At 42.9% G+C, this 26,267-nt stretch overlaps 1 protein-coding gene across 1 annotated transcript in view; it reads right to left on the bottom strand.

The window, feature by feature from the left end:
• Positions 1 to 26,267, bottom strand: part of C8H16orf89 (chromosome 8 C16orf89 homolog) — a 152,192-nt gene that overhangs the window by 65,627 nt on the left and 60,298 nt on the right. Inside the window, exon 3 of the mRNA XM_056537065.1 lies at positions 675 to 818. Coding sequence (XP_056393040.1) covers positions 675 to 818 — 144 coding nt within the window. The remainder of the gene's footprint in view (positions 1 to 674; positions 819 to 26,267) is intronic.

Here is a 26,267-nt window from a genome sequence, read left to right as displayed (position 1 = left end):
AGAAAGGAGGACAGAGCGGCCGGAGGAAGGGGGAAAGAGCAGCTGGAGGAAGGGGGAAAGAGCAGCCAATGAAAAGGCGATATAGCAGCCCGAGGGAGGGTTATAGAGCGGCCAGAGAAAGGGGGATAGAGCAGCTGAGGAAGGGGTAAAGAGTGGCCGGAGACGCAAATTAAAAAAAAATTTTTTTTAAACATTCCCAGATGGCGAACTATGGCCGCGTGCCCACAGAGGGGGCTCGGCGTGCCACCTGTGGCACGCGTGCCTTAGGTTCACCATCACTGCTCTAGATGTAAGCACAAAACAGGAGAAAAAGTAGAAACTGTCTCTTTAGCTGTAATCGAGCCCATTTTTAAAGGAATATTCTGAAGTCCTAATGTATATAACACAACAGATGGCCCTGCAGCCACTGAGCTTCCACACCTGTGCAGACGTTCATTAGTCAGGCTTCAGAGCAGATCAGATGGATTTGTATCATATCCTACTGAACAGTGAAATAGGAGAAAATCATTATGCTTATCACTGAGAAAATGGCTTTCAATCAATCTATAAAATGTCGGCCAAGATTAAGAATGTGCAATTGTTTTCTACGCAATTTGGTTTCTCATGTCTAAGCTACATAATATACAGGTATTACAAACTATCAAAAGGCAGTCAAGTACAAAATGTGGTCTTACCTTCAAAGTATTCCGGGTCCTGTTGCTTTGTAAAGTAAGTTGTCTTGAGTATTTTATTTAATACTTTTGTCAACCTTTTCATCAATAAGTAAGTGTATGGGTCCTTCTTTGCGTCAAATCTTTCAAGTGTGCCTTTAATTTGCTCTACAATGAGGGAAAAAAGCTGAAAATCAGCTTGTTATTTCAGAAATGTCATAATCAATATTATAGTAAACTGTAGGGTTAAAATTGCTAAACTACTCTTATTACTTCATACCTTGTCACATGGTTTTCTGAAGACTAAATATGGTGTCAAATGCAATCATGACTTTTTGTTGACAAGACACTTGTCTTTTCCTAAACACTTTCAAAGTTTTTTCTGCAGAACCTGCCCAGTGCTGAATGAATGATGCCAAAGCAGCCACCTATTGGTTACAACTTACGCATAAGAGTATCCATAGAATAAAAAGCTGGCTCTAGAATATTGTTATATGGAGCTCCAATCTTACACTTGTGTACTATTTAAGTACCATAAGGGTCCAATCTTGACTGCATTCGAAGTATGCATTTTTTTCATATCTTTTTTCATAACTGACCCCTCCAGTGCCACAGCACTGCTTTTATAAATAAGCAAATGTCAGGACCCACAAAACCAGATAGAGATGGTAGTGCAGTACAAGTAACACCTTTAAAGCGTACCCATCAGATCCAACAAAAAAAACCTTTTTTATATATCACTCAGTAAGTAATCCTGACCATGTACATCTAATTTTTTATTTTTTTCAAATAAAGGTTTATTTAGTTTTAGTTTTACAGGAAATAGTAACAACAGTAAAGCATGAATCACATATATCATATGGGTGGAAGACATAACCACAATAGTACCTCTTGTTTCCAAGACAATGTATTCCTACATCAGTTGAAAAAGTATGAATGGTTCCCGGTGTAGGAAGGGTTATGGTCCACGCAATCAGACCCAAAGATCTCTAATGGGAAACAACAGTATAACTTAAGAGACTAAGAAAGCAAATGAGTATGTGTGGAGGTATAACTGGGCACCTATATGTGTTAAAGGCACAAATTTAGAAGGTTAGAAGAGAAAGAGAAGAAATAGAATGAAAAAAAAGAAAGAGGAAGGGGAAAGAAGAGGAGAGGAAAGCTGGGTGGGGAATGAGGGAGGGGGTGGTAGGGGGAGCCGTCTGGACAAGAAAAGGGATAGGGATAGTAGGGGTTGGGAGGGAAACAGAGGAGAGTAACTGGAAGAGGAAAGGACCTGCTAGCAATTCAAATCTACTTACCACGTGGTCTGGACTGATGTGGGAGCGCGCATGCGTCTTAAGATCTCCTGTTGGGTAGGATGTCAGGGATCCGTCATAGTCCATGTCTGAGGGATATGTCAAGTCAGTCAATTATAGCTGGTGCGTGAATGGGTAGACATTAGTTGTCTAGGTGTAGAGCTGCAAAGTCAGGTGAAGAACTAAAAGTCAACCATGGCAGCCAGATGGCAGAGTACTTGCTATGTTGTTTGGGATTGTCCGCCAGTAGCTCCTCAATTTTGTGTATCTTCGAGATCTCTGAGAGCCAGGCCGATATGGAAGGAGGGTTAGGGGATTTCCACAATCGGGGGATAACCGACCTGGCAGGCAAGAGCAAGTATATCATCAGGCGTTGTGTAGTCTTAGGAGGTTGGTAACTGAAGATCGAGAGCAAAAGGACGTCCGGTGCGTGCTGGAGCGTCACCGACGTCATGCGTCTGATGATATCAAGCACCCCACTCCAAAAGGTAGCTAGTCTTGGGAAAGTGAGCCATATGTGAAGCATGTGGCCTTTCGCCGCATGACATCTCCAGCACACATCAGAGGCCCTCGGGAACATCTTAGCCAGTAATGCGGGAACTCTGTACCACCTAGTCAAGATTTTATAGTTTATCTCTTGTGCTTTGCAGGAGATCGAAGATTTATGGCAGTTATGCAAAGCTTGAGACCAATCTCGATCAGAGATTGGCCTCTCCATATCTCTCTCCCATCCAGCTTTGAAAGGTAGGGTTTTTTTGGTGTGGCGTTTTAATAGTAAAGGATACAGGGCACTTACAGCGTGTGGAATAGGCGAACAGGCCATGCATAGTCGTTCGAAGTCTGAGAGTGGTCTATGCAGTTTCAGGCTAGCGTGGGAGGCTTTATAGAAGTGAGCCAACTGGGCGTATTGATAAAGATGTATAGGAGAGGGTGCACAGACTCCCAATATGTCTGAAAGGGGTTTTAGACCTGTACTAGTGAGGAGTGATTGGAAAGTGACATAGTCACTATCGCATTGGGCGAGATACGTTCCATTTCCTCGAGTCGGAGGGAAGGCGGGATTGTGGAAAAGTGCCATCAACTGACCATCCTTGGTATAGAGGGGATTACCAGATGTATACGATTTGAGAGAGTTATGAATAGAAGCCAAAACCGGGGGAGGATTAGATATGCCTACACTGGTGCCTGGGGGACCCCAAAGTACAGCTCTCAAATCATATCCAATGGTTTCCTTTTCAACATTAATCCATTGTTTGTCAGTGGAGTGGTGGAAACAGTCCAGGACTCGAGTCGTTACCACTGCAGGTAATAAGAGAGGTAATCAGGCAGTGCCAAACCACCCTCATCCTTGCGTCTGATAAGGACGTGTCTTGCTAGTCTAGCATAATTCTGTGCCCAAACGAACCTGGATTGTAAGGTGGTCACTTCAGAGAAAAAGGCGCGGGGCACATTTATGGGAGTGCCAGAGAACAGGTACAAGAGGCGGGGCAGGGCATTCATTTTGAGGATGTTGATCCTCCCTATCCAGGAGATATCCTTCTTCTCCCATTTAGTTAGGTCAGTTTTTAGAGTTTGTAAGAAGGGGGGGAAATTACACTTGAATATGTCCGATAGCGTAGAAGTAACTTGTATACCTAAGTATTTTAGCGAACGGGATTGCCATTTGAAGGGGTAGTTGTCTTTAAGGTGTTGGATCGCTGCTGTAGATAGGGTGATGTTTAATGCCTCGCATGTGGACATATTCAGTTTATAGTTACTATGTATAGAGAAGTGTTCTATCGTGTTTAATAAGGATGGTAATGATATGAGGGCTGAGGACAGGTAGAGTAACAAATCATCCGCGAACGCGGCACACTTACAATGGCCCGAGGACAGGGGCAGCCCCCTAATGTCTGGGTTTTGTCTACTACCTATCAGGAGGTGTTCCATACAGAGAACGTAGAGCAACGGGGACAGGGGGCACCCCTGTCTCGTACCATTTCTAATATCCAGGTTCGCAGACAGTTGGCCGTTTATTCTAATCTGCGCTTGTGGGGACGTGTAAAGGGCAGACACACGGGACAGCATCCTTGAGCCTAAGCCAATTTGGGAGAGGGAAGCTTTCATGAACTCCCAGTCCACCCGGTCAAACGCTTTCTCCGCATCTAATGATAATAGGAAGATGGGAGATTTCACTTTGTGTGCTCTATGAATTACAGAGAACCTCCTTAGGGTGTTATCCCTGGCTTCGCGGCCCTGGATAAATCCCACTTGGTCCGGGTGGACTAGGGAGGGCATGTGGGGGGATAATCTGTTAGCCAGCAATTTCGCAAATAGTTTCGTGTCAGTATTTAGAAGTGATATGGGCCTATAACTGGGACATAAGAGTGGATCCTTACCTTCTTTGGGAATAACGGTGATAAATGCTTTCAAAAAGGGTGCGGGTGGAGGCGTAGAATCAGAGATGGTGTTAAACGCTTCAAGCAAGGAGGGAGCAATCTCTTCCCGGAAAGCCTTATAAAATTTGGCCGTGTAGCCATCAGGGCCTGGGCTTTTTCCCACCGGTAATTTTCCAATAGCCGTAGTAAGTTCATTCAGGGAGAAGGGCTCCTCCATCGCTTGTATCACCTCCTCTGGTAATCGGGGGAGAGCAGTGTCTGAAATGCACTGTTTATGAGTAGGAAACTGACCTGCGGATGATTGGGAGGTCTTATGTTTGGGCAGGTTGTATAGTGCGTGATAATATTGCCAGAATGATTCAAGGATTTCAGGCGTGAGATACGTCGGAATACCCATTTGTGTTTTAATGGTTGGAATAAAGAGGGATGCTCTTTTGGTTTTAACAGCTCTAGCGAGTGATTTACCAGCCTTGTTACCCCATTCATAAAAGTGTTTGCCAGTTAATTGCTTATAGTGTCTATAAGAGGCATTCATATGTGTGAGTAGTTCAGCTCGAGTTTTGAGGAGGTCCCTATACACGATGTCTTGTTGAGTACGTTTATGTAATGATTCCAACGTCTGTAATTTGGTTTGTAAGGTGAGGAATTTCGCCGCTGCCTCTCTCTTCAGCCTCGCCCCATGTCTCATGAGCACCCCTCGTAGCACACATTTCAGTGTTTCCCATCTGGTGGCTGGGGAGGTGTCATCCGAGGCGTGGTCAGTTATGAAGTTCGAGATCGTAATTTTAAGATCGTGGAGGCACGGTTCATCTAGCAAAAGAGATTCGTTCAGGCGCTACAAGGAATGGGGCTTGGCGAAGGAGGGCAGCGTGAATGAGCAAAACATTGGAGCATGGTCGGATAGGGTCCTCGTACCTATACTGGTGTGGGTAATAGAACTCAGGAGGTGGTGTGGGCAAAAAATGTAGTCTAATCTACTATATGAAGACCTGGCATGTGAGAAGAAGGTGTAGTCCTTCTCCTGCGGGTGGGTTGTTCTCCATGTATCACTTAGCTGTAAGTCATGGAGTTTTTGTGGGAAATGACTGACGATCCTGCAGAAGTGTCAGATTGGGGAAAGAGAGGGATATTTAAGTCACCTCCCAGTATGATTGGGCCTAGGGCAAATGCAGAAAGTTCCTCAAGGGTTTTTATCAGGAAAGGGACTTGATTTCTGTTTGGGGCATAAATATTTGCAAAGGTGTACGTTCGACCTAGTTGTTCACAATTTGCAAATATGTAGCGGGAGCTTGAGGCTATCCAGGTAGATGAGATTTTAACTGCGAGGGATCTATGGAACGCTATTGAGGTACCCTTTGAGCGAGAGTCCAGGTTTGCGCCGTGTAACCATGTGGTGTAGTATTGGTTTTTGAGATGCGGGATATGTCCAGTTTTGAAGTGTGTCTCCTGTAAGAATATGATGTGTACCTTCTGTCTGTGTAAAGAATATAGCGTCTGAGCCCTTTTCTCTGGAGTGTTAAAGCCCTGTATGTTTAGGGTAACTAGTTTCAGGTCAGTCCCCATTTATGGATGTAGTCGATGAGCTCCACTTACCCGTATTGAGATAGGACATCCCACAGTCCAGACCACGCGTCAATATAGCAAGGAGTAGAAGGGTCCAAGTCCTGTCAGTTCTATAAGAAACAAAAGAAAATAGTAGGTAAAGTAGGTAGAGTAAGGAGGTAAAGGGGAGTATTTGTAAGAGAACAAATACATGGTGGCTAAGAGAAGGGGCCATAAGGGCCAGTAGTAGGATTGGAGCCAGTCCAATCAAACAGCTAGGTACAGGGGTAACTCAGTAGAACCAAACCGTGACCGCGGTAACACAGAAAGGCAAGCACTTCATAAAGATCCAAAGTGCCCATATCAAGGTGTGGAGGGGCTATGGGTATAATAGAGAGACAAACTAAGTCCATCCTCTATGTGTCAGCAGTGTGTGGGAGGCATGAAGCATGAAATATTCGGGTGGGGTGATGCCAAGCATCACTTAATGATAACAGATAGTCAACAGGTAAGAAACTATGTAGCAGGCAGGAGCAATTTTTCAACATCAAAGGGTCAGGCAAAGGGGCGTTTGGCAAGTATTCAGGTATTGTTGCCGAACACAGTCAATATAATCCTGAGAGTAAAAACTTCTTCTTCTGTACTTTCAAGTCTTGCGTCTCATCGTTGGGGAGTGGAAGGGTGTCAGGCGTGTGTCAGGCATAGGAGTGGGTGTCTGACGAGGTGCTGGCGAAGTTGAGGCCCAGCGTCTGGAGGCAGGATGTGTCTGCGGAGGGTGAGAGGTGAGTTGAAAGATCCTCTCCCAATCAGGTAGTTGGATAGGGGGCAAGCGGAAAGTGGACAGAAAATCATGTAAGTCCATAGGATAGCCATAGAAATCCCCATCTATAAAAAATTTGGCCATTATTAAGCATTTGGAGCAAAGGCTACATCGCAGCTCTCAGTCTGAGTGTCTGTAGTGACAAATCCGGAAATAAGGAGATCTGGTGACCATTGTACGTCAGGTTTTTAAGGCGTTTTTCATAATTTCTTCTTTCAAGAGGAAGTAATGGATCCAACAGATGGTGTCCCTTGGTTTAGCTGGATCCGGGTTTTTTGCTCTAAGCGCTCTATGGGCTCTGTCGAATTCAATAGGAGCATCTGGCGGTTTTCGCAGTACTTCATTGAAGAGTTTTTGTAGTGTGGAAGCTATATCTTGTGGCAAGACGGATTCGGGTAGTCCTTTGACACGTATGTTATTGCAATGGTTTCTATTATCTAGGTCGTCTAGGTGAGCTATTTCCGCCGCTTGATACAGAGACAGATTTTTGGTCGTAGTTGAATTTGAGAAGAGGCTGTGGAGCGAAAATCCTCTAAAGACTGTACCTTGTCTTTCAGTTGGCTCACGTCCTTCTGTACAGGCTTCAAGTCTTTTTTCCAAGCTAGGCACAGGTCATTGGCCATTATTTGGTTATCAGACTTAGTCGGGATTAAGGCAAGTAGAGCCTGGAGTTCAGGGTGGTTTTTCAATGTGTTTGTGGCCATTTTTGGTGAGGGCAGGGAAGCGTCCAGTTTGGATGGGGTAGTGAGCTGGGAGCGATCTGACATGCGGGATCTTCTCAGGTTTTGTCTTTTGTCAGTTAAAGTGTCATCTGAGGAGGAATAATCATGAGCACATGCAGCATTGGGCACCGTTTTCAGCGGGGTTTTGAACAACTTTGTTTTAGCCGGTGGGCTAGCTCCCCAATATTTTGGAGTGTCACTGTCCCCTGTTGAATCATGCTCATGAGTCACCCTCAGAGTGGGATATGTCAGAGTCCATTGTGTCAGCCCAGTCAACAGCATTAATGGGACAGGCCGTTGTGGTTGATCATGTTTATCAGAGAAAGCTGCAGAGGGAAGTTCATAATTGTCAGATGCATGGGACCTCTTGGATGTGGGTAGATGTACTGGGGCACCAGAGTGAGCAGCTTCTCCAGAAAGTGTAGAGGTCAGTGACATATTATTAGGCTGCAGTAGAGTTGGGGAAAGTACAGGGTTTGAGGGAGGAGAGGTCTGGGGCAGCTGGGCCTCCAACTGTGAGGGTCCATGAATCTTAGCAGGTGGTTTATTGGCAGAGAGGTGAGAGGAGGTATTTGGCTGGTTTACCCTCTGTGAGAGCGTTTTACTCTCTCCTCCTGCAAGACGCTGACAGTTTCAAACGGGCCTCTACTCCCTGAGATCACTGCAGTGACTGGGGAGGAGGTCGCGCTCTTATTCGGCTGGTGAGTCGCACTGCTCCGGTCCCCGAGTCCCGAGCGCTGTGGAAGCGGCATTAGTGCCTGAGCGGCCCGTGTAGTTGGAGCTCCGGCGGGTCCCTTCTGTGTGGCCGGTGCCGCCGTTTCCATGAGCGGTGTTGCGCTGGACATTCCGTGCGCTGTTTCTCCAGTGGAGCCAGAAGCTGAGCCTCGGGGTGCTCTCACAGCGCAGGGAGGCTGAGGCGTCTGTACAGAGGCAAGCCGCGCTGTTGTGCCCGCAGGATCCCGGGGCTTAAAGAAAGTTTCAATGCTCTGTGAAGCGGAGCCGGGGTGAATTCTCTTCTTTCTTTTGTGTGATCTGCCTCCCATAGCAGTTAAATAAGCCCGGTGCTTAGTGTGCGGTCAGGCAGGAGCTCTCAGTCCCTGCATCTCATCACGAGCGCGCCAAGCCACGCCCCCGTACATCAAATTTTATGTGTCTAGCACCTTTATTTATTTTATTATTATACTTTTAATTTAGCTCACTAGTCTGAATTCCTCTCAAAGGGAGGGGGCATGGCCTCACTGTCCAGGTCTCCGCCCCCTCCCTCAGTATGCTGTCTGCTCACATCTCCCCTAGCATTAGCAAAACTACAACTCCCAGCTTGTCCATACTGACCGTAGCGGGACACAAGCTGACAGTGGAAAGATTTTTCCTCCAGCTGTAAGCCCTGTGCTCACAGCTGTCAATCAAGGAAGTGTGTCCATGACATAGGTGATGATGCATGGACACAGCAGGACTAGTATGTGTCCAAGCAGGTTGGGGGGGGGGCAGTTGTTTTAATTGCTTTTTCAGTATGAAATATTGAAAATTACGGTATCTAATAAAAGCAATTGCAAAAGTCTATTGGTTTTGCATGCTTTACAACAGATCAAAATGTTTTTGTATCTGACAGTGCCCATTTAAAGAGTACCTGTCATTATCTTGTTAAATTCTATAATCCTCCCAGTTCACTGCATCCATCATAATAATCCATCCTGCCTTTATTTTTATTATTTTTTAGTTTTCTACCTTGATACTGCTATGTATTTTCTGCTCAGTCTCAGTCAGACTTACAGACAGCAGGCGTGACATCATCTGAAGCAATACAAGGGAGAACTTCCTCCCTCACTCAGCTACATACAGCCCAGAGTAGTTCAGTGCAAGATGAGTTATGATTGGCTAAGGCAGAACACACACCCCTCAGCACTCCAGACTGCATTTCCTGATTTTGGACTTCTGCCAGGCTAGCAGGAGTCCAAAGTCTGTGCAAGAGATGGAGGGAAATGTGCTCTGGAAAAGTAGGGAGACACCTAGTGGCAGCTTTTTTAAACACACATAAAACATAGAAAACTTTTTTTTTTTTTAAACAAAGTACATTAGAAAGATGTTTTATTTAACATAAGGAGTGCAATAGCAAAAATTAGTTTTAATGACAGTGCCCATTTAAATTAGTATTAGTTAATAAATACAAAAACATAAAACAATAGCAGAATCCAGGAACTTTGTCCAACCCACAGCCAGGGGTCAGGAGCCAAAGCGGATACTTAGGAATAGCCAAGGCCAGGATACCAGAAGCAGAGTAGTCAGAACTAGGAACCAGAATGGATGTCAGACAAGTAAGGCGTAAGGAACAGAAAAAAACTAGAACAGGTTTGGAGATCAGAGACCATACAGGGGCATAGGCAGACTGAACTGTAGCAGGTTAAATAGCCAGGGTCCAGCAGAGAAGGGATGGGCTGATTAGCAGTTGGCCAGGGAAATGAGTAGCTATTCAGTAGTATAACTTGAGGGTTATTGTCTGCTGAAAAGCAAGTAGTGGAGCAGGGGAAGGGCAATAATCCCAACAGCAAATGAGCTTTAAAAGCCCACAGGGTTGCCCAGGGAAAAAGCCCTTCAAAGTTGTGCCTGTCCAGTTCCATTGAATACCTCTGTGCCTGCTGGTAACCTCCCCTTGCACACTGATTGACAGCCATCAGGCTGTATTGTCCCCCTCCATCCCTTGGCACAAATGCTGTGTAAGTACTTTGCAACCTGTGCTGGGTGCATGTGTAGTAATGTCAAGGTCTTCTGGCAGCTTCAAAGAATGTTCTGTTCTTGTGCACTTTAGTTCTAGAGGCAGCCCTGAGAGCATAACATTATGCACAAGCAGCAGTTTTCATGATAAAAACAAATGCACTCACCAAAGATTGTGTTTACATTTCATTTATTCAGCCATTTGGAAGGGGGACTGAAGAGCAGGTGCACTCTAGAGTATGCCTTCTCTTCCATACTTTCTTTAAGATGACTGAATAAAAGAAGCTTAAAAATACAATCTATGGTGAGAGCCTTTATTTGTTTGTCTCTCTTGAAAGCTTTGTAGCATTTCTGCTGTATCTATTGAACTAGCACCATCATATAAGTAGCCAGAATATTTGGACTAAGGATGATCCTGCAACAACAGGCTGGTGTACATTTCCACATTGAGTCTGGAAGTTGTAGTGCCGACCCTTACATTCTCTCTGTTTATAAAACTAGTTGCAAAATGCTTGCATTGCATTTGTGCTAAAAGAGAGATGGAAGGGACAGTACCACCTGGTGATGGCATTCAGTGGGCTCTGGGAGGTTACAAGCAAGCTCATAGGCGTTGTAAGTACATGGATGGGCAGAACTTTGCTGAGCTTTTAAAGACGATTTGCATATTTAAAAAAGCAGCACTATCTAGGCTCTGGAGGGGTCAATGATGAAAATAACAGACGTTATGTATACCTGAAATACATCACATGAATTTTAACATGACCTAATAAAGTTTTGGGATTTTTCTTGTACACTTTGCACTTGACCTTCATTGTTTTACCAGTGATTAAAATAAAGGTATAGACGGAATCTGGGTAGGAAGCCATTTGCAATCCTGCCCTTAAAAGAGTTGTCCTGTGATTTTTTATTTTTATTATACTATTGTGTCCAGGCTGCCCAGTAAAAACAATAAAAGCTTTAACTCATCGCCCTCGTAGCCTCCGCGGATCATGGTACCCTGTCGGTGGCCAGTCTACAGCTCAGGTAGCTCGCCAATCACTAACTGAGTCAGGATGCTGCTCTGGTCAGTTCTACAGCGGAAGCTGAAGATCAGCGGACACCCATCCACAGACAGATCCCTCTGATACCAGAGGCTACAAGGGAGCGAGGAAGGTGAGTTAAAGCTTTTACTGTTTTATTGGGGAGCCTGGGCACAATAGTGAAAAAAAATGCACCAAGGATGCAGCAGTTTTTTTTTTTTTGCACTTAGTTTTTTTCCTCCTCACCTTCTAAGAGCCAGAACACGTTACATTTTTCAACTACAGACCCATATGAGGGCTTTTTTTGTGCCACCAATTGTACTGTGTAACAACATCACTAATTTTACAACAAAATCCATGGTGAAACCAAATTTAATAAAATTTGAAAACACAAAAAAAAACGTCATTCTGCAAATTTTGCAGGCTTTCCTTTCTAAAAAAAATCTTTCTTCTGCAGGTTTATATGATTACAATGATACCCAATTTATATAGGTTTTGTCCTTTTCCGACCGCTATAACACTTTAGATTTTTCTGCAAATGGGGGCGTAAGAGGGCTTGTTTTTTGCACCATGATTTGTGGGTTGTAGGGGTGTTGGGGTTATCCACCATAAGGGGATTTTAGTAGTATGTACCTGCAAGAACTGGGTACTTCCTGTTTAATTTCATTCTCTAAACTACACATCCCATAGTCCAATCCTTGTAAGTATGAGGTCACTTTCCTCCCTCCCACACATCAGCCACCCCACCCATTGAAACACACCTGTGATCGCTTCAATGCAATACATCAGTGTTTTCTAATCTGGGGGCCTACAGCTGATGCAAAATGATTTCTCTCCCACCCAGCAGTCGCTCCACCCATTGAAGCAGGACAGGCTCCCTCTGATCACCTGACTAGTGATGTCAGGTCTCAACGCATTGCAACCTGGGAAACCCCGAGACATGAGTAATTTTGTATGCTATTAAAAATAAATATTGGCGCGATAATCACATAAGAATTGTGAGACCACCGTCACACACAGGTACAGACACTATTTTATGAACTACACTAACTTTATAGCCCCTGTAGCATAGTCAAATAAAAAAAAATCCTGGAATATCCCTTTAACAAATTTTTAAAGGAAGGGGCTTATTCACATTTATAAACCTTTCTTTTTTTTTTTTAAACATTTTATTCACTATTTTCAGTCCCCATAGTGAAATATTACATACAATCTTTCGATTGCATTCACTGAACATTGCTGTGCCACAGCACAGATCAGTGTTATCGACGTTACATTACTACAGGCTGCTGATTAACGGAACGGAGCCTGGTAAAAGACCTCCGTCCTCTCAGCTGATCAAGTCCTCACAATTTTGCTGCAGTAGTGACAAACAGCTCCTTACATGGGCACTGTAAGATCCAAAAACTTTTTATATGTTGTTACTGATGAAAATTAATGACCTTTTGTAATATGGTTGTTTAACATTTTTTGAATATTTAATAAAGAAAACGGCTCCTGAAAATCCCACCACTAGGGGTCCCCATACCTACTGGGACACTAGCCAGTCCTGCAGCAGCATCAGACTTGTCCATGAGTCATTGACAAGAAATGACTCATGGACAAAGCTGCATGAGCAGACGCACCAATCATATCCCACCACCACAATGGAGGGACACGCACCCTTTCCCCTGAGAGGACTTTTAACACTGTGAGCTAATGAACAGAGGTAATTTCATAATAAATATAGGTCAGGATTAGGTACTGAGTAACATTTTTTTTGAGCTAACCAGACCATCAACTTTTATTATGGCATCTAAAGGGTTAATGCTGGATATCGGCGATGTCCGACATTAGTCGTGGGTCCTGCCAATTGATTGCAACAGGGACCCAATTGTTATGAAGTGCACTCAGCTCCCTAGTGTGCTTCATACAGTGGGAGCGGACGCTGCTGACTAAAGTCCGCAATTCCATTCAGCAAACTTTGCTAAACTGAATTTGTGCGGAATTCTGCCATGTGAACATGCCCTATAGCTGAGACTAAATGTGAGTTTTATTTTTTCTTCCTCATAAAGTTCTGAAAAACTCATTCAGATATTAGAAATATTGGACCCAAGTGTGATTAAAACCATGGCCTGTTTTGTGGGTATTTTGCACTGTCTTTAGCAACAATCCTGTTTTTTAATTTAACATTTTGGTTTTATAGCACTGAATTCACTTTATACAGGATCTCACATAAGTAAGTACACCCCTCACATTTTTTGTAAATATTTTATTCTATCTTTTCATGTGACAACACTAAAGAAATGACACTCTGCTACAATGTAAAGTAGTGAGTGCACAGCCTGTATAGCAGTGTTTACTGTTTCTCCCCTCAAAATAACACATACATTAATGTCTAAACCTTGGCAATAAAAGTGACTATACCCCTTCGTGAAAATGTCCAAATTGGACCCAATTAGCCATATTTCCTCCCTGATGTCATGTGACTCATTAGTGTGACAAGGTCTCAGGTGTGAATGGGGAGCAGGCCTCTTAAATTTGGTGTTATTGCCCTCACACTCTCTAATACTGGTCACTGGAAGTTTAACATGGCAAAGAACTCTGAAGATCTGGATAAAGATGGCCTAGGCTACAAGAAGATTTAAAAGACCTTGAAACTGAGCGGCGGAACAGGAAGCAAGACCATACAGTGGTTTCACAGGACAGGTTTCACTCACAACAGGCCTTGCCATGGTTCACCAAAGAAGTTGAGTGCACATGCTCAGCGTCATATAGAAAAAAGACCCATGGGGGTTGCCAGCATTGCTGCAGAGGTTGAAGCGGTTAGGGGTCAGCCTATCAGTGCTTAGACCATATACTTCTTCTAAAGATATTGCACAGGAAAGCCTGCAAAATCTGTTTTTAATTTAGCTTAGTGATATCCTCATGACTACCAGCCATTTATGGGGGCAAAGTCTAGACAGAACAATTTATAGTGATCATAGGCACTGTATATAGGGGCATAATATGGCCACTGCATGCTATTCTAGGTTGTTGTTAGGATTAAATAAATAAATTACCTGCAGAAATTTTTTACTGCAGATTTTTATGCAAATTTGTATATCCTGTATGCAGATTTTGCTACAGTTTCACTATGGATTTTATCTTTGCTACATTGACAGCAGAAATCAGAAACAAAATGAACATGCTGTGGATAAAAAAACAAAAACAAAACAGAAGCATGTGAATGAAATCTTTAAAACCCTATCCATTTGCCAGCTACTGTAATCCACAGGTTTAATCTGAAGAATTTCTATATCCACCAACTGAAAACAGCTTTGTCAATCTGTAATTTTCCATCAATACTCCAGTTTTGTTTAAAACCAGTAGAAATGAAGAAATCCCGCCACTCGTATTATTTTTCAATTAATTTTACTTATCAATTGTAGTATATGTTGGACGCAGCACACGTTTCCGGTTCTGTAGCCTTTATCAACTGCCAATATAGGTATAGACAATAGTGCAATTTATATGCGTCTGAGGCTCACAATTATGACATAAGTGTTGCCATAGTAACATTATAAACAAAATCACAGCTGATGCACAGAAAACAAATATGCAAAAAAGTAAGTATACAAAAAAAGGGGAAAAGATACAAAAAAACATGACTTGAATCATTCTGTTGGAAATCAAATTTCTCAATTCTCATCGCTTCATGTATGTCTCTGTGGGTGAGAATAATAGTATATCAATTATATTTTTATTTTTATATCAGGTAAGCAAGATCATATTCCCGATTCATTCCCCTGGGTTCCAATGTACCTAGTTTGTGAATCCAGTATGCCTCTTTTTTGACAAGTAATTTCTTAATGTCTCCCCCTCTCCTGGGTGGCAACACTTCATCAATCACCTGATATCTAAGTTGAGCTATATTATGTCCCATTTGCTTGAAGTGATGTGGTATTGGGAACATTAAATTCTCACATCGGATAGTAGACTTGTGTCTATTGATGCGGTCTCCCACACGCTGGGTGGTCTCCCCAACGTATAGAAGACCGCATGGACACTTGATCACATAGATAACATTTTTCGATTTACAAAAATGTTATCTATGAAAAATGTTATCTATGTGATCAAGTGTCCGGAGAGCCGGAACGCGTGCTTCGTCCAACATATGCTGTAATACTACAATTGATAAGTAAAATTCATTGAAAAAATAATACGAGTGCCGGGATTTCTTCATTTCTACTACCTCTACTTATCCACGAGCACCGGACCTTTTTCTCCAGTGCCAACCAGCTACAATACTTTGTTTAAAACAAGAGCCCTCATTTACTAAGCCAAACCCAACAGTTTTTATGGGGTTTTGTGGAATAAATTTAGGGGCACGCCTGTGCGACACCTTTTGCGACATGTTTGGACAAAAAATAATCTACATTCTCACAAATCACAGTTTTAGAAAATCCTACAAAGGGGCGTGGCTTATCAAAAAATGGGTGTAACCCGACATTTTAAAAAATCACTCCATTTTTTTTGTCCACAAACCGATGAAAAAGCTTTGAAGAGTGATTTCTGAATAACCTACTGCCAGAGGTTGGTGCAAGAACAGCTAAATCGGTCTGTTTTTCACAAAGTATGTTTTTCATGGGAAATATGCATAAACTATGTAAACTAAAATTTAAAAGACTGGTTTACTTCACCCGTTTTTCATTGGGACTTATATTCCTGACTCGATAATATATATGACCAATTTTTTTTTACCTTCAATGTGTTCAGATTGAAAATAAATGTAGTTTTCTGAAATGGTTTACTTTGATGTTTGCATTTCTGAATGTTATTACTCATCCTTTTCTCTCGTCTGGTATGTAGAAAATTGTCGCTATGGCTCGCAGCCTCAGGGTCCAAACAAATGCATAAAAGTTTTTCTAAAATTTAGTGAAAACATTTTTCTTATTTCTTAAATAAAATCACCATGGTTCAAAGAGCACATTTGGAACCAAATTTAAAAGGTGTAATCCGGTGGAGCACAATTTTTTTTTTTATCAACTGGCTCCATAAATTTAAACAGATTTGTTAATTACTTCTATTAACCTGTTAATGACCATGGATGTCTATACCCGTCCATGTGCCATTAACGGTGTATGGTGCTCCCGCGTCAAACAGGCCGGCCCCCAGCTGATTCCTGATTCCGTTAATAGCAATCCACTGCTGAGGTAGCCTGAGGGCTTACCTCTCCTTCCGTGCCGAATCAAATGATTCCTCCTAAAAGTCCTCTGAGGGGACTAAAAGTGTAAAAAAAAAGTTTAAAAACACACACATTAACTCCTTCCTTATTAAACATTTAAATCACCCCCCTTTTCCCAAATTCCATATAAAAAATATATAAACATAATACAAGTAAACATATGTGGTATTGCCGTGTGTGTAAATGTCCGAACTATAAAAATATATTGTTAATTAAACCGCACGGTCAATGGCGTATGCGTAAAAAGAACCTGTCCAAAATAGCGTATTTTTGGTCACTTTTCATACCATATAAAAAATGAATAAAAAGCGATCAAAAAGTCAGATCAAAACTAATATGGTACTGATAAAAACTTCAAATCATGGTGCAAAATATGAGCCCTCATACATATGCGAAAAAATTAAAAAGTTATAGGGGTCAGAATATGACAATTTTAAATGTATAAATTTTCGTGCATGTAGTTATGATTTTTTCCAGAAGTACGACAAAATCAAACCTATATAAGTAGGGTATCATTTTAATCTTATGGACCTACAGAATAAAGATAAGGTGTCATTTTTGCTGAAAAATGTACTGCGTAGATTTTATCTTCAATTTTGTCCTACAATGATTTATTTTTCCGTTTCGTTGTAGATTTTTGGGTAAAATGACTGATGTCACTGCAAAGTAGAATTGGTGGTGCAAAAAAAAAAAAAGCTCCATATGGTTTTTGGCGTGGGAGCTGCTGAGTACTACAGAGGAAGTTTAGTTGTTCTTTTCAATCTAACCATAGTGCTCTCTGCTGACACCTCTGTCTAGTTGGTGTGGTTTCTTTCCTCTTGTTGGTGATCTCGTTGCTCACAGACCAGAAGAGCCACTATTGTTTATTCATTCTTTTTTTTTTTTTTTGTCCTTTCCGATGTGGACAAAATTAAACCCTCTTGCACCAAAAAAAAAACAAAAAAAAAAAACAGCGTGAGACAAAATAGTAAATAATTAACAGAAAACAGGAGGACAAAAATAAAAAAAACTACAGACAAAAAAAAACACACTCTTAGTAAATGAGGCCCAAAGCGTTTTGTTTGCCTGTAAAAAAATGGCTATTGAATTAGTTTTTCCATAAATATCCCTCTTTTTCTTTATGCAGATAATTAGGGATTGCATTTTTTCATCTATACTTGTAAGCTACGTAATGTAAAATATGTTGGAGCTGATTAGCAGACAGACAAGACACCTACATGTCAAGCACTATCATACAATACACATTCCACCCTAAATATGTTAAAAACTAGAAATATAGCTATATATTGCCACTTAGTGGTCATAACTGGTACTTTTTTCCCTTCAGATGACAATGTTTGAGATTTGTAATCGTAATCATTGGTCATATAAATAAATGGATAATAGTCACCCCTCCAGTTGCCCCTTGGTCCAGCAAGGTGGAGTCCCCAGCGGAAGTGCATCCATTGTGTTTTAAAACATGCAGCCCATTTTTTTTTGGGTGGTGGTCCAACTGCTGGTACCCCCACCAATCACCTCGGTTTTAGAGGCTCTTTTAGATGTTACAAAGCTAGAACTCCCATCATGTATAGAGACCTTCAGTACACACAAGTGAGAGTCAGCTCACCTCCCCCAACTCTCTGCACGGATCCACCCGGAACAGGTGCACAACGTAGCAGAAAAAAGTGAGGGATCCAGCAGAGTCTAGCAATTCCGGTTTATTGTATATAAAATCACAAATCACAAAATAAAGATTTTATATACAATAAACCGGAATTGCTGGATCACTCACATTGTTTCTGATAGAGACCTTCAGGCATTATGGGAGTTGTAGTTTAGCTCTGATGAGACAGGAGAATACACAATGACATCAGTGACTTATGAGTGACATTTCTATCTAGTCTTGCCCTTTCTTTTTCATCCTGTCCAGATGCCAGGACTTCTTCCAGTTACATTTTCCTCTGTAGAGTGTGATGTCCAGACATTATTGGTTTCTCACTTTGTCAACAGATCCTCATTCTCTGTATGAAGACAACAATCATTTTAACCATTTTCACCCTGCCGCACAATGCACCCCAGAAAATAATACTGCCACACAATGTTTCTTCTGAGTTTGGATGAATCCCACCTCTGTACTGTCCTCCTCCAGACCCCTCCCCCATCCTTTCTGTTCCCTCCTCCAGACCCCTCTGTCCCCTCCTTCTCTAGACCCCTCTATCCCGCTAGACCCATCTGTCCCTTCCCCCTCCAGACCCCATTGTCCCCCCCAGACCACTCTGTCCCCTCCTCCTCCAGACTCCTCTGCCCCCTCTTCCTTAAGATCCCTCTGCCCCCCATCCCATAACCCTCCTCCTTCAGATGCCTCTGATCACTCAAACCCCTCTGCCTTAGACTCCTTTTCCTCCACACTCCTCTGTCCCCTCCTTCACACACCTCTGTCCCCTCCTCCTCCTTCTACTGTGCCCACCTCCTCTGTCCCCTCCTTCTCCTCCACATGCCTCTGTCCCCTCCTTCTCTTCCACAAGCTCCTGTCCCCACCTCCTCCTCACACCTGTCCCCTTCTTATGCCTCTGTACACTCCTCCTCCTTCTCCTCCACATGCTTCTGTCCTCTCCTCCTCACACCTCTGTCCTCTCCTCTTCCTCTGTCCCCTCCTTCTTCTCCACATGCCTCTGTCCCCTCCTCCTTATACTTCCCATGTGAAGACTGTCTAAGGGCTGTCTAAGGGCTCTAAAGCCCAGTACAACACTGCTAGGACCACCAAGGAATGTATTTAAATAGTTTTATAGGCCATTATGCCTTCTCCCATGAACTTGCATTGAGAGGGCGTGGTGTGATGTCACAAAGGGGCCTGACCAACCCCCGCAACGCACACATAGCGTTCGTAACTAAATGTTCTCAGCACTGGCCAGTGGACTACCCCTTTAAGGCTAAGTTACGGTGACATGCAGTAACACATGGTAACATCTTGTTTACAAACATACTGCACTAGCAGATTTTGTATGCTTATTAAATAAATGGGGAATTCACTGACAGTCGGCTCACCATCATATTGTCAGACTCTTCTTCCTCCTTCCTGAGAAGACCTCAAACAAGTCAACCACTCCACAAGGGCCGTACTATCCTCTAAAACCACACAATCTCTGGAAGACAGTGACAACTTTTGCTGGTAACACAGCTGCTTCTACTACAACAAGGCACCTGGCTACTGCTGCTATCTGTACTGATGCTGGTACCGCCACAAACATTCTTACTAGTATAGGACATGGCAGGGGTGTTCTGTACTGTACCCCGTCTAACAATACCTTTGCCGGACATATATGCTGTCTATATTTTTTATTTGAAAAGATTTTAAGGTTATTTTCATCTTTTTGGGCAGTTAGTCAACTTTCACTCTCAATGCTTTTAACTGCGTTGTTATTTTAAACCCAGGTGACAATTTAATTAAACCCAGAAAATACATGTAACTGGTCCTTAGATGGCTATGAACGTTTTTAATACACATTACCAAAATACAGGTCAGCCAAGAGCTTTGCTCAGTTTTCTAGGTATTTGTATTTGCCCTTGCTGAAGGCAGCATAACAAAAGGGGCAGACATGCTGTTTGTACCTTAAAGTATACCTATCATTTGCAAAATGTATTATATAATGTAGATAATAACATTATATGTATTCTTTAATGACAGGGATTATTTCACAGGACTGGTTCCTAGCAAATGTGGTACCAATATAAAAAAAAGGGATCAAAAAAGATCCTTGATATATACATGGAAAGCCAGCTCACAATCTAACTGGGAAAAGATCCAGGCGCTCAGATATCCGCAGTGCAGTGGAGCAAATTGTAGCATGAAGAGAAAAAGTCCAGCGCTCCTCGGATAGTCAGCATACAGACATGTACCAGTGCAACATGACTCAGTTTAGCCATGTCTCACGTCTGTACATGTTTGTATGCTAATTTGAAAAGAATTCTAATAAAGTCGTTATTTTATCCACTATCCGAGGAGCACTAGACTTTTTTCTTGATGCTACAAAAAGGGATCTTGGGAACCAGGGGCGGACTGACCGGCTGAGTAAATGGCCCGCTGCAGCTGCTGAGGATTCAGGACACTTGTCCCGGATCACCAGTCAGACAAGCGCTACTTTCCCTGATGTCTTTCTCTATGTAAACATCCCTATGCTGCTCCTGCTCTATGTATCAATAGCAGAGACAGGCAGCAGAGCAGGGATGAAGAGAACCTGATTGTTGGCTCCGCCCCCAGCACATGAAGAGGACGGGGGTCCAAGAGCTGACAGGCCTCCCAGGAACACAGAGCAGCCCCTTCATGTGAGGGTGAGTGATATCCCTGTGTCCTGCCTCTCTCCCCTCTGATCAGCAGTATATCACGGGGCTGGGTGAAGTGTATAGTAGCAGCCCAGTGGGGTCACTTTCCCTCCTCCAGTGTCCACAGGTCATTAACAGGTCACATTACCTGAATAATATTTGGGAAAAATCGCGGCATAAATTGCAATTTAAAAAAAAAATTGTTCTGGTAATGTGACCTGTGGACACCGGAGGAGGGAAAGTGACCCCACTGGGGCGACAACATGAGAACACACTGCTTGCTCATTTATCATTGACCCCTTAAGGGTACATTCACATGTACAGGATCTGTTGCATATTTTTGCTGCATATTTTTTAAGCTGATTTTGCAACCCATTAGCTTCAATGGGTAGCAAAATCAGCTGCAGAAAACATACAACAGATCCTGTATGTGTGAACGTACCCCAAGTGCTCATTCACACGGATGGATCCTCAGACCCTACAGTGCTGCCTCCATATGTGTCTGCTCGTAGCGGTAGATTGCGTGAGTTCGCCACGCACATGCGCAGTATACTCGCACACATCGCAGCCGCTCCCCCTGCTCCCTGAGCTAGGCTGAGAGCAGCCGCAATATGTGCGAGTATACACATCGAAGCATGTCTGCTCGTAGCGGCGGATTGCTGTTATGAGCAGGCACAGATGGAGGAACCCTGTAGGGTCCATTGCCGGCGGATCCGCACCGTAAAATAAGCTGCGGATCCGTCCGTGTGAATGAGCCCTAAGGACACAAGGCGTACATGTACGCACAGTGCCTGATCCCACTGTGTTGTATAAATCATTAGCTGGAACCCTCGGCTAATGCCAGACATCACCAATCAGGCTGATGTCCGACATTAACCCTTTAGATGCCGCTATCAAAGTTGATGGCGGTGTCTAAAAGTGTTAAAACGCATGTGCTAGTCAGTTAGGGAAACTGATCAGGACCACAGCGGCAAAATCACAGAGTCCCAATCAGCTGAGAGGAAGGCTGAAGGGGCCCTACCTGGCTCAGTGCCGTCAGATCGTCGCTCCAAGAATATAGGCAGCCTGTATAAATACCAATAACACCAATAACACTGATCAATGCAGTGCTATAGTACAGCATTGTTCAGTGTTTGCAAACAAAAGATGACATGTGACAGTTCACTAAAAAAACTAAGAATGGTGAGAAAACTTTAATATAGGACCCAGGGCTTTTTCATTTTTGCACTTTGGTTTTTTCCTCTTCATCTTCTAAAAATCTTAACGCTTTCAATTTTCTACCTACAGAATTATATGAGGGCTTGTTTTTTGCGCCACCAATTTTGCTTTAGAATGACATGAATCAATTGTCCAGAATTGCTGAGTTTTGTTCATTTCATATACCTTCATATACAAAAATCTATAAAATAAGATCAAAAAGTCCAATCTGAACAAGAATGGTAAGGATAAACATGACAGATCATGAGCCCTCATACATCCCCACACACGGAAAAATAGAAGTTATAGGGGTAAGAGGATTATTAGAAACATACAAATTTCCCTACAAAAAGCTATCATTTTTTAAAAGTAGTAAAATAAGACAAAAAATGTGGGTATCGTTGTAATAACATAATATTATTATCATAAAGATAATGGCCCAGATTTATCAACCTGTGTGAGAGAAAAAAACTAAGTGACTTTTCCACAGCGACAGTGACTTTTCCAATCACAGTTCAGCTAAGGAGCTCTGGTAAAGTGAAAGCTGAGCTGTGATTGGTTGCTGTGGGAAAATCACTCCACTTTTTCTATCACACAGTATGTCATTTTTGTGAAGTAACAAACCCCTCCAAAATTTGCAAACTGCTGATTTTAAAAAAAAATGTTACCCACAAATATTGTTATTTGCTTTCGCCATAGATTTTATGGTAAAATGAGTGATGCAATGACAAACTACCTAGCTAGTTACCTGGATACTTATATACATGGCTACCTAATTACACACCTACCTAAATACCTGGCTGGCTACCTACCTATCTGGCTAGTTACCTACCAACATACCTGCCCTTTTACTGTGCAGGAGGGCATTATAACAGTTCGGGGCCTATAGATGGGGATATTGTGTAGAGGAGGGAAGGCACTATAAAAATGGAGAGGTTAAGGGCTCGTTCACACCGCCGCCTGCTCCCGTCAAAAAATTTTACTTATTTTGCAAACGGGTTGCAAAGGGCTGTAAATGGATCCCATTGATCTCAAAGGGAATTTTTTTACAGTCCTTTATCATCCGTTTGCACCCGTTCTGTTTGTAACCCGTTATTTTGGAATAGACGTACCATGCAGAATTTTTTGGGCCGTCAAAAATAACAGGTGAAAAACGGGTCTTTTAAATTTAACATTGAAGTCAATGGCACACGGATGAACCTTAAATGTCATCCATTAGCCCTCGGTTTATACTAACCATTATTTCTTCTGAGCATGCTCAGAAGAGGTGAAATCAGCAGACTCCTGCAGTGCTGAGGGACTACTACTCCAATCATGGAACAGACTTGTTTTCATGATGGGAGTAGTAGTTCCCTGGCTGCAGGAGACTGGGGGTGGCTGTGGAGACTTCATTAGTCTGTTCCATTATGGGGGTTGTAGTACAAGGGCTGTGTGATTGATCGCACCGGGTCTCACTTCTGAGACCCAATGTGATCAGAAGTTATTAAACAGGGGAGCGTGCGGCATGGTCCGCAACCCTGCGATGTATCATGTGTTTTAAATTTCATTTTTAAATCCCCCGCGGGGAGCCCTGAATGGCCAGTACCGAGGGGCCATTCAGGGCTCTCAGCAGCGTTTTTAAAATGGACATTGTGAGTGACAGTGGGGGCCGTATCTATATTAAAATCGCTGTGGAGGGCAAGATATATAGCCCTGCGGGAGGGGGGGGCAGACATATAGCCTATATATCTAGCCCCCCAGCGCATTTATAATATGCCCCCTGCAGCGCATCAATAAAGATATGACCCCCGCCAGCGCATTATATATATATATATATACATATATATATATATATTTATATATACCCCCTGCCAGCGCATTAATAAAGACATGCCCCCGCCAGTGCATTATATATATATATATATATATATATATATATATATATATGCACACACCCCGCCGGCGCATTTGTCATAATATGCCACTGCAGAGCTTTATGTGAAATGTATTTATATCAGCGGCGCATAGTGCCAGCAGCGACCAGATGCTGCTGATAGATATACTTTTCATTCATAGCGCTGCAGCGGCATATGTATATAGATGCACTGGGGGGGCAGATAACGCTATATGTCTGCCTCCCCCAGCGCATCTATATACATATGCCGCCGCAGTGCTATGAATGAAAAGTATATCTATCAGCAGCATCGGGCAGCCGGCTGCTGGCACTATGTACTGCTGTTAGATATACATTTCACATATAGCGCTGCAGTGGCATATTATGAAAAATGCGCTAGCGGGGGGCATATTATAAATGTGCTGGGGGGCTAGATATATAGGCTACATGTCTGCCCCCCCCCTTGCAACGCTATATATCTTGCCCCCCACAGCGCTTTTAATATACATATGGCCCCGCTGCCACTCGCAATGTTCATTTTAAAAACCCCACTGAGAGCCCTGAATGGCTCCTCGGTGCCGGCCATACAGGGCTCCCCACGGGGGATTTAAAAATGAAAGTTAAAACACACAATACATCGCAGGGTTGCGGAGCTTGCCGCCCACTCCCCTGCTTAATAACTTCTGATCACATCGGGTCTCAGAAGTGAGACCCAGTGCGATCAATCCCTCAACCCCTGTACTACAAGTAGTAGTAGAAGCACTAATGTAGTCTCCCCAGCCATCCACTGACTCCCGCAGCCAGGGAACTACTACTCCCATCATGGAAACAAATCTGTTCCATGGTGGGAGTAGTAGTGGTCCTGGCTGCAGGAGTCTGTAGGTGGCTGACTTTTCATACTAATGGATGAAAAACTGATGCAAAAGGATGCCACAGAATGTCATCCGTTTGCATCAGTTTGCATCCGTTAGTAGTATGGTCCGTTTAGGAGGCAGTGATGGGAGAAAAACGGGACGGAATTAAACGGCTGTGTGAACCTAGCCTTATATGTTTTTCTTACATATGTTTTGGCTTGAAGAAGTCATCATGGCGGTCTCATGTGGACAGAGAAGAAAACGAAAAAGGACGACACTGATCAGAAAAATTTTTGATTGTGAGACCTCAAATGTAACAGTAATCATTTTATATGATATACACATCCTGTGTACAGCTGGTGTCTATCTCTATATGGCCCCGTATATAATCACTTATATGTTATACAGATCCTGTGTACAGCTGGTATATACCGCTATATGGGAACTGTATGGGGGGGATACTGGTGTGTGTATAGTTGTTTAATTCAGTACAGTATATTGGTATTATCCAGTTATTGTGTGGTGGTATATATTTCCTCCTTGTATACAGGTATTATTGGTGAAGAAAAATTATCTTACCTACGTTATATATATTTCATTTTATTTTGTATGTATACATGGTGCATGAAGAGGGATTTGGGTAGAATAGGGGTGGGGAAGAGGTGTGGCCAGGGGCCGACTCGGGGCCCTTGCTTTATTTGGTCCAGGGGCCCTGAGTGTTGTCAGTCCGCCCCTGCTGGGAACCCTGCATAATATGTTTGAGGGTGTTCTGAGAGATGCTATTCTGAAATATCTTAACTAGAACAACCTTCTAACACAGCACCAACATAGGTTTATGCAGGATCGGTCCTGTCAGACTAATCTGATCAGCTTCTATGAGGTGGTCAGTTATAGATTGGACAGGGGGATGTTGTGGTTAGTACATAAAATGAGGATACTGGGACAAGGCGAGGACATATGTAAATGGATTAGCAACTGGCTCAGTGACAGTAAGCAGAGGGTAGGGATCAATGGAACTTACTCTGGTTGGGTGACAGTTACTAGTGGGGTACCACAAGGGTAAGTACTGGGTCCACTTCTTTTCAATATGTTTATTAATGACCTTGTAGAGGGATTACAGAGTAGAATTTCTATATTTGTAGATGACACTAAATTAGGCAAGGTGATCACCACAGAAGAGGATTACCTAATATTACAGAGGGATCTGGGGAAGCTTGAGGCTTGGGTACAGACATTGCAAATGAAATTGAATGTGAATAAATGTACAAATATGTGCTAAATAATAAGACATTAGTAAAACTACTACTGAAAAGGACTTAGGGGTACTGCTGGACAGTAAACTCAACTTAAGTAATCAGTACCAGGCAGTGGCTTGCAAGCCTAATAAAGTCATGGGATGTATCAAAAGAGGCATAGAGGCTTGTTACAGGGACATAGCTTTGCCTAGGTATAAATCATTAGTCAGACCACATATGTGGGGAGATTTATGAAAACCTGTCAAGAGGAAAAGTTGCTGACTTGCCCATAGCAACCAATCAGATCGCTTCTTTCATTTCTCAGAGGCCTTTTCAAAAATGAAAGAAGCGTGCTGATTGGTTGCTATGGGCAAGTCAGCAACTTTTACTCTGGACAGGTTTTGATATATCTCCCCCATGGAGTATTGTGTCCAATTCTGGGCACCTTTATATAAGAAGGACATG

Source organism: Hyla sarda, chromosome 8 (genome assembly GCF_029499605.1).
Source record: "Hyla sarda isolate aHylSar1 chromosome 8, aHylSar1.hap1, whole genome shotgun sequence".
In the NCBI taxonomy this organism is placed as follows: domain Eukaryota; kingdom Metazoa; phylum Chordata; class Amphibia; order Anura; family Hylidae; genus Hyla; species Hyla sarda.
This window is presented reverse-complemented; position numbering and strand designations above follow the sequence as displayed.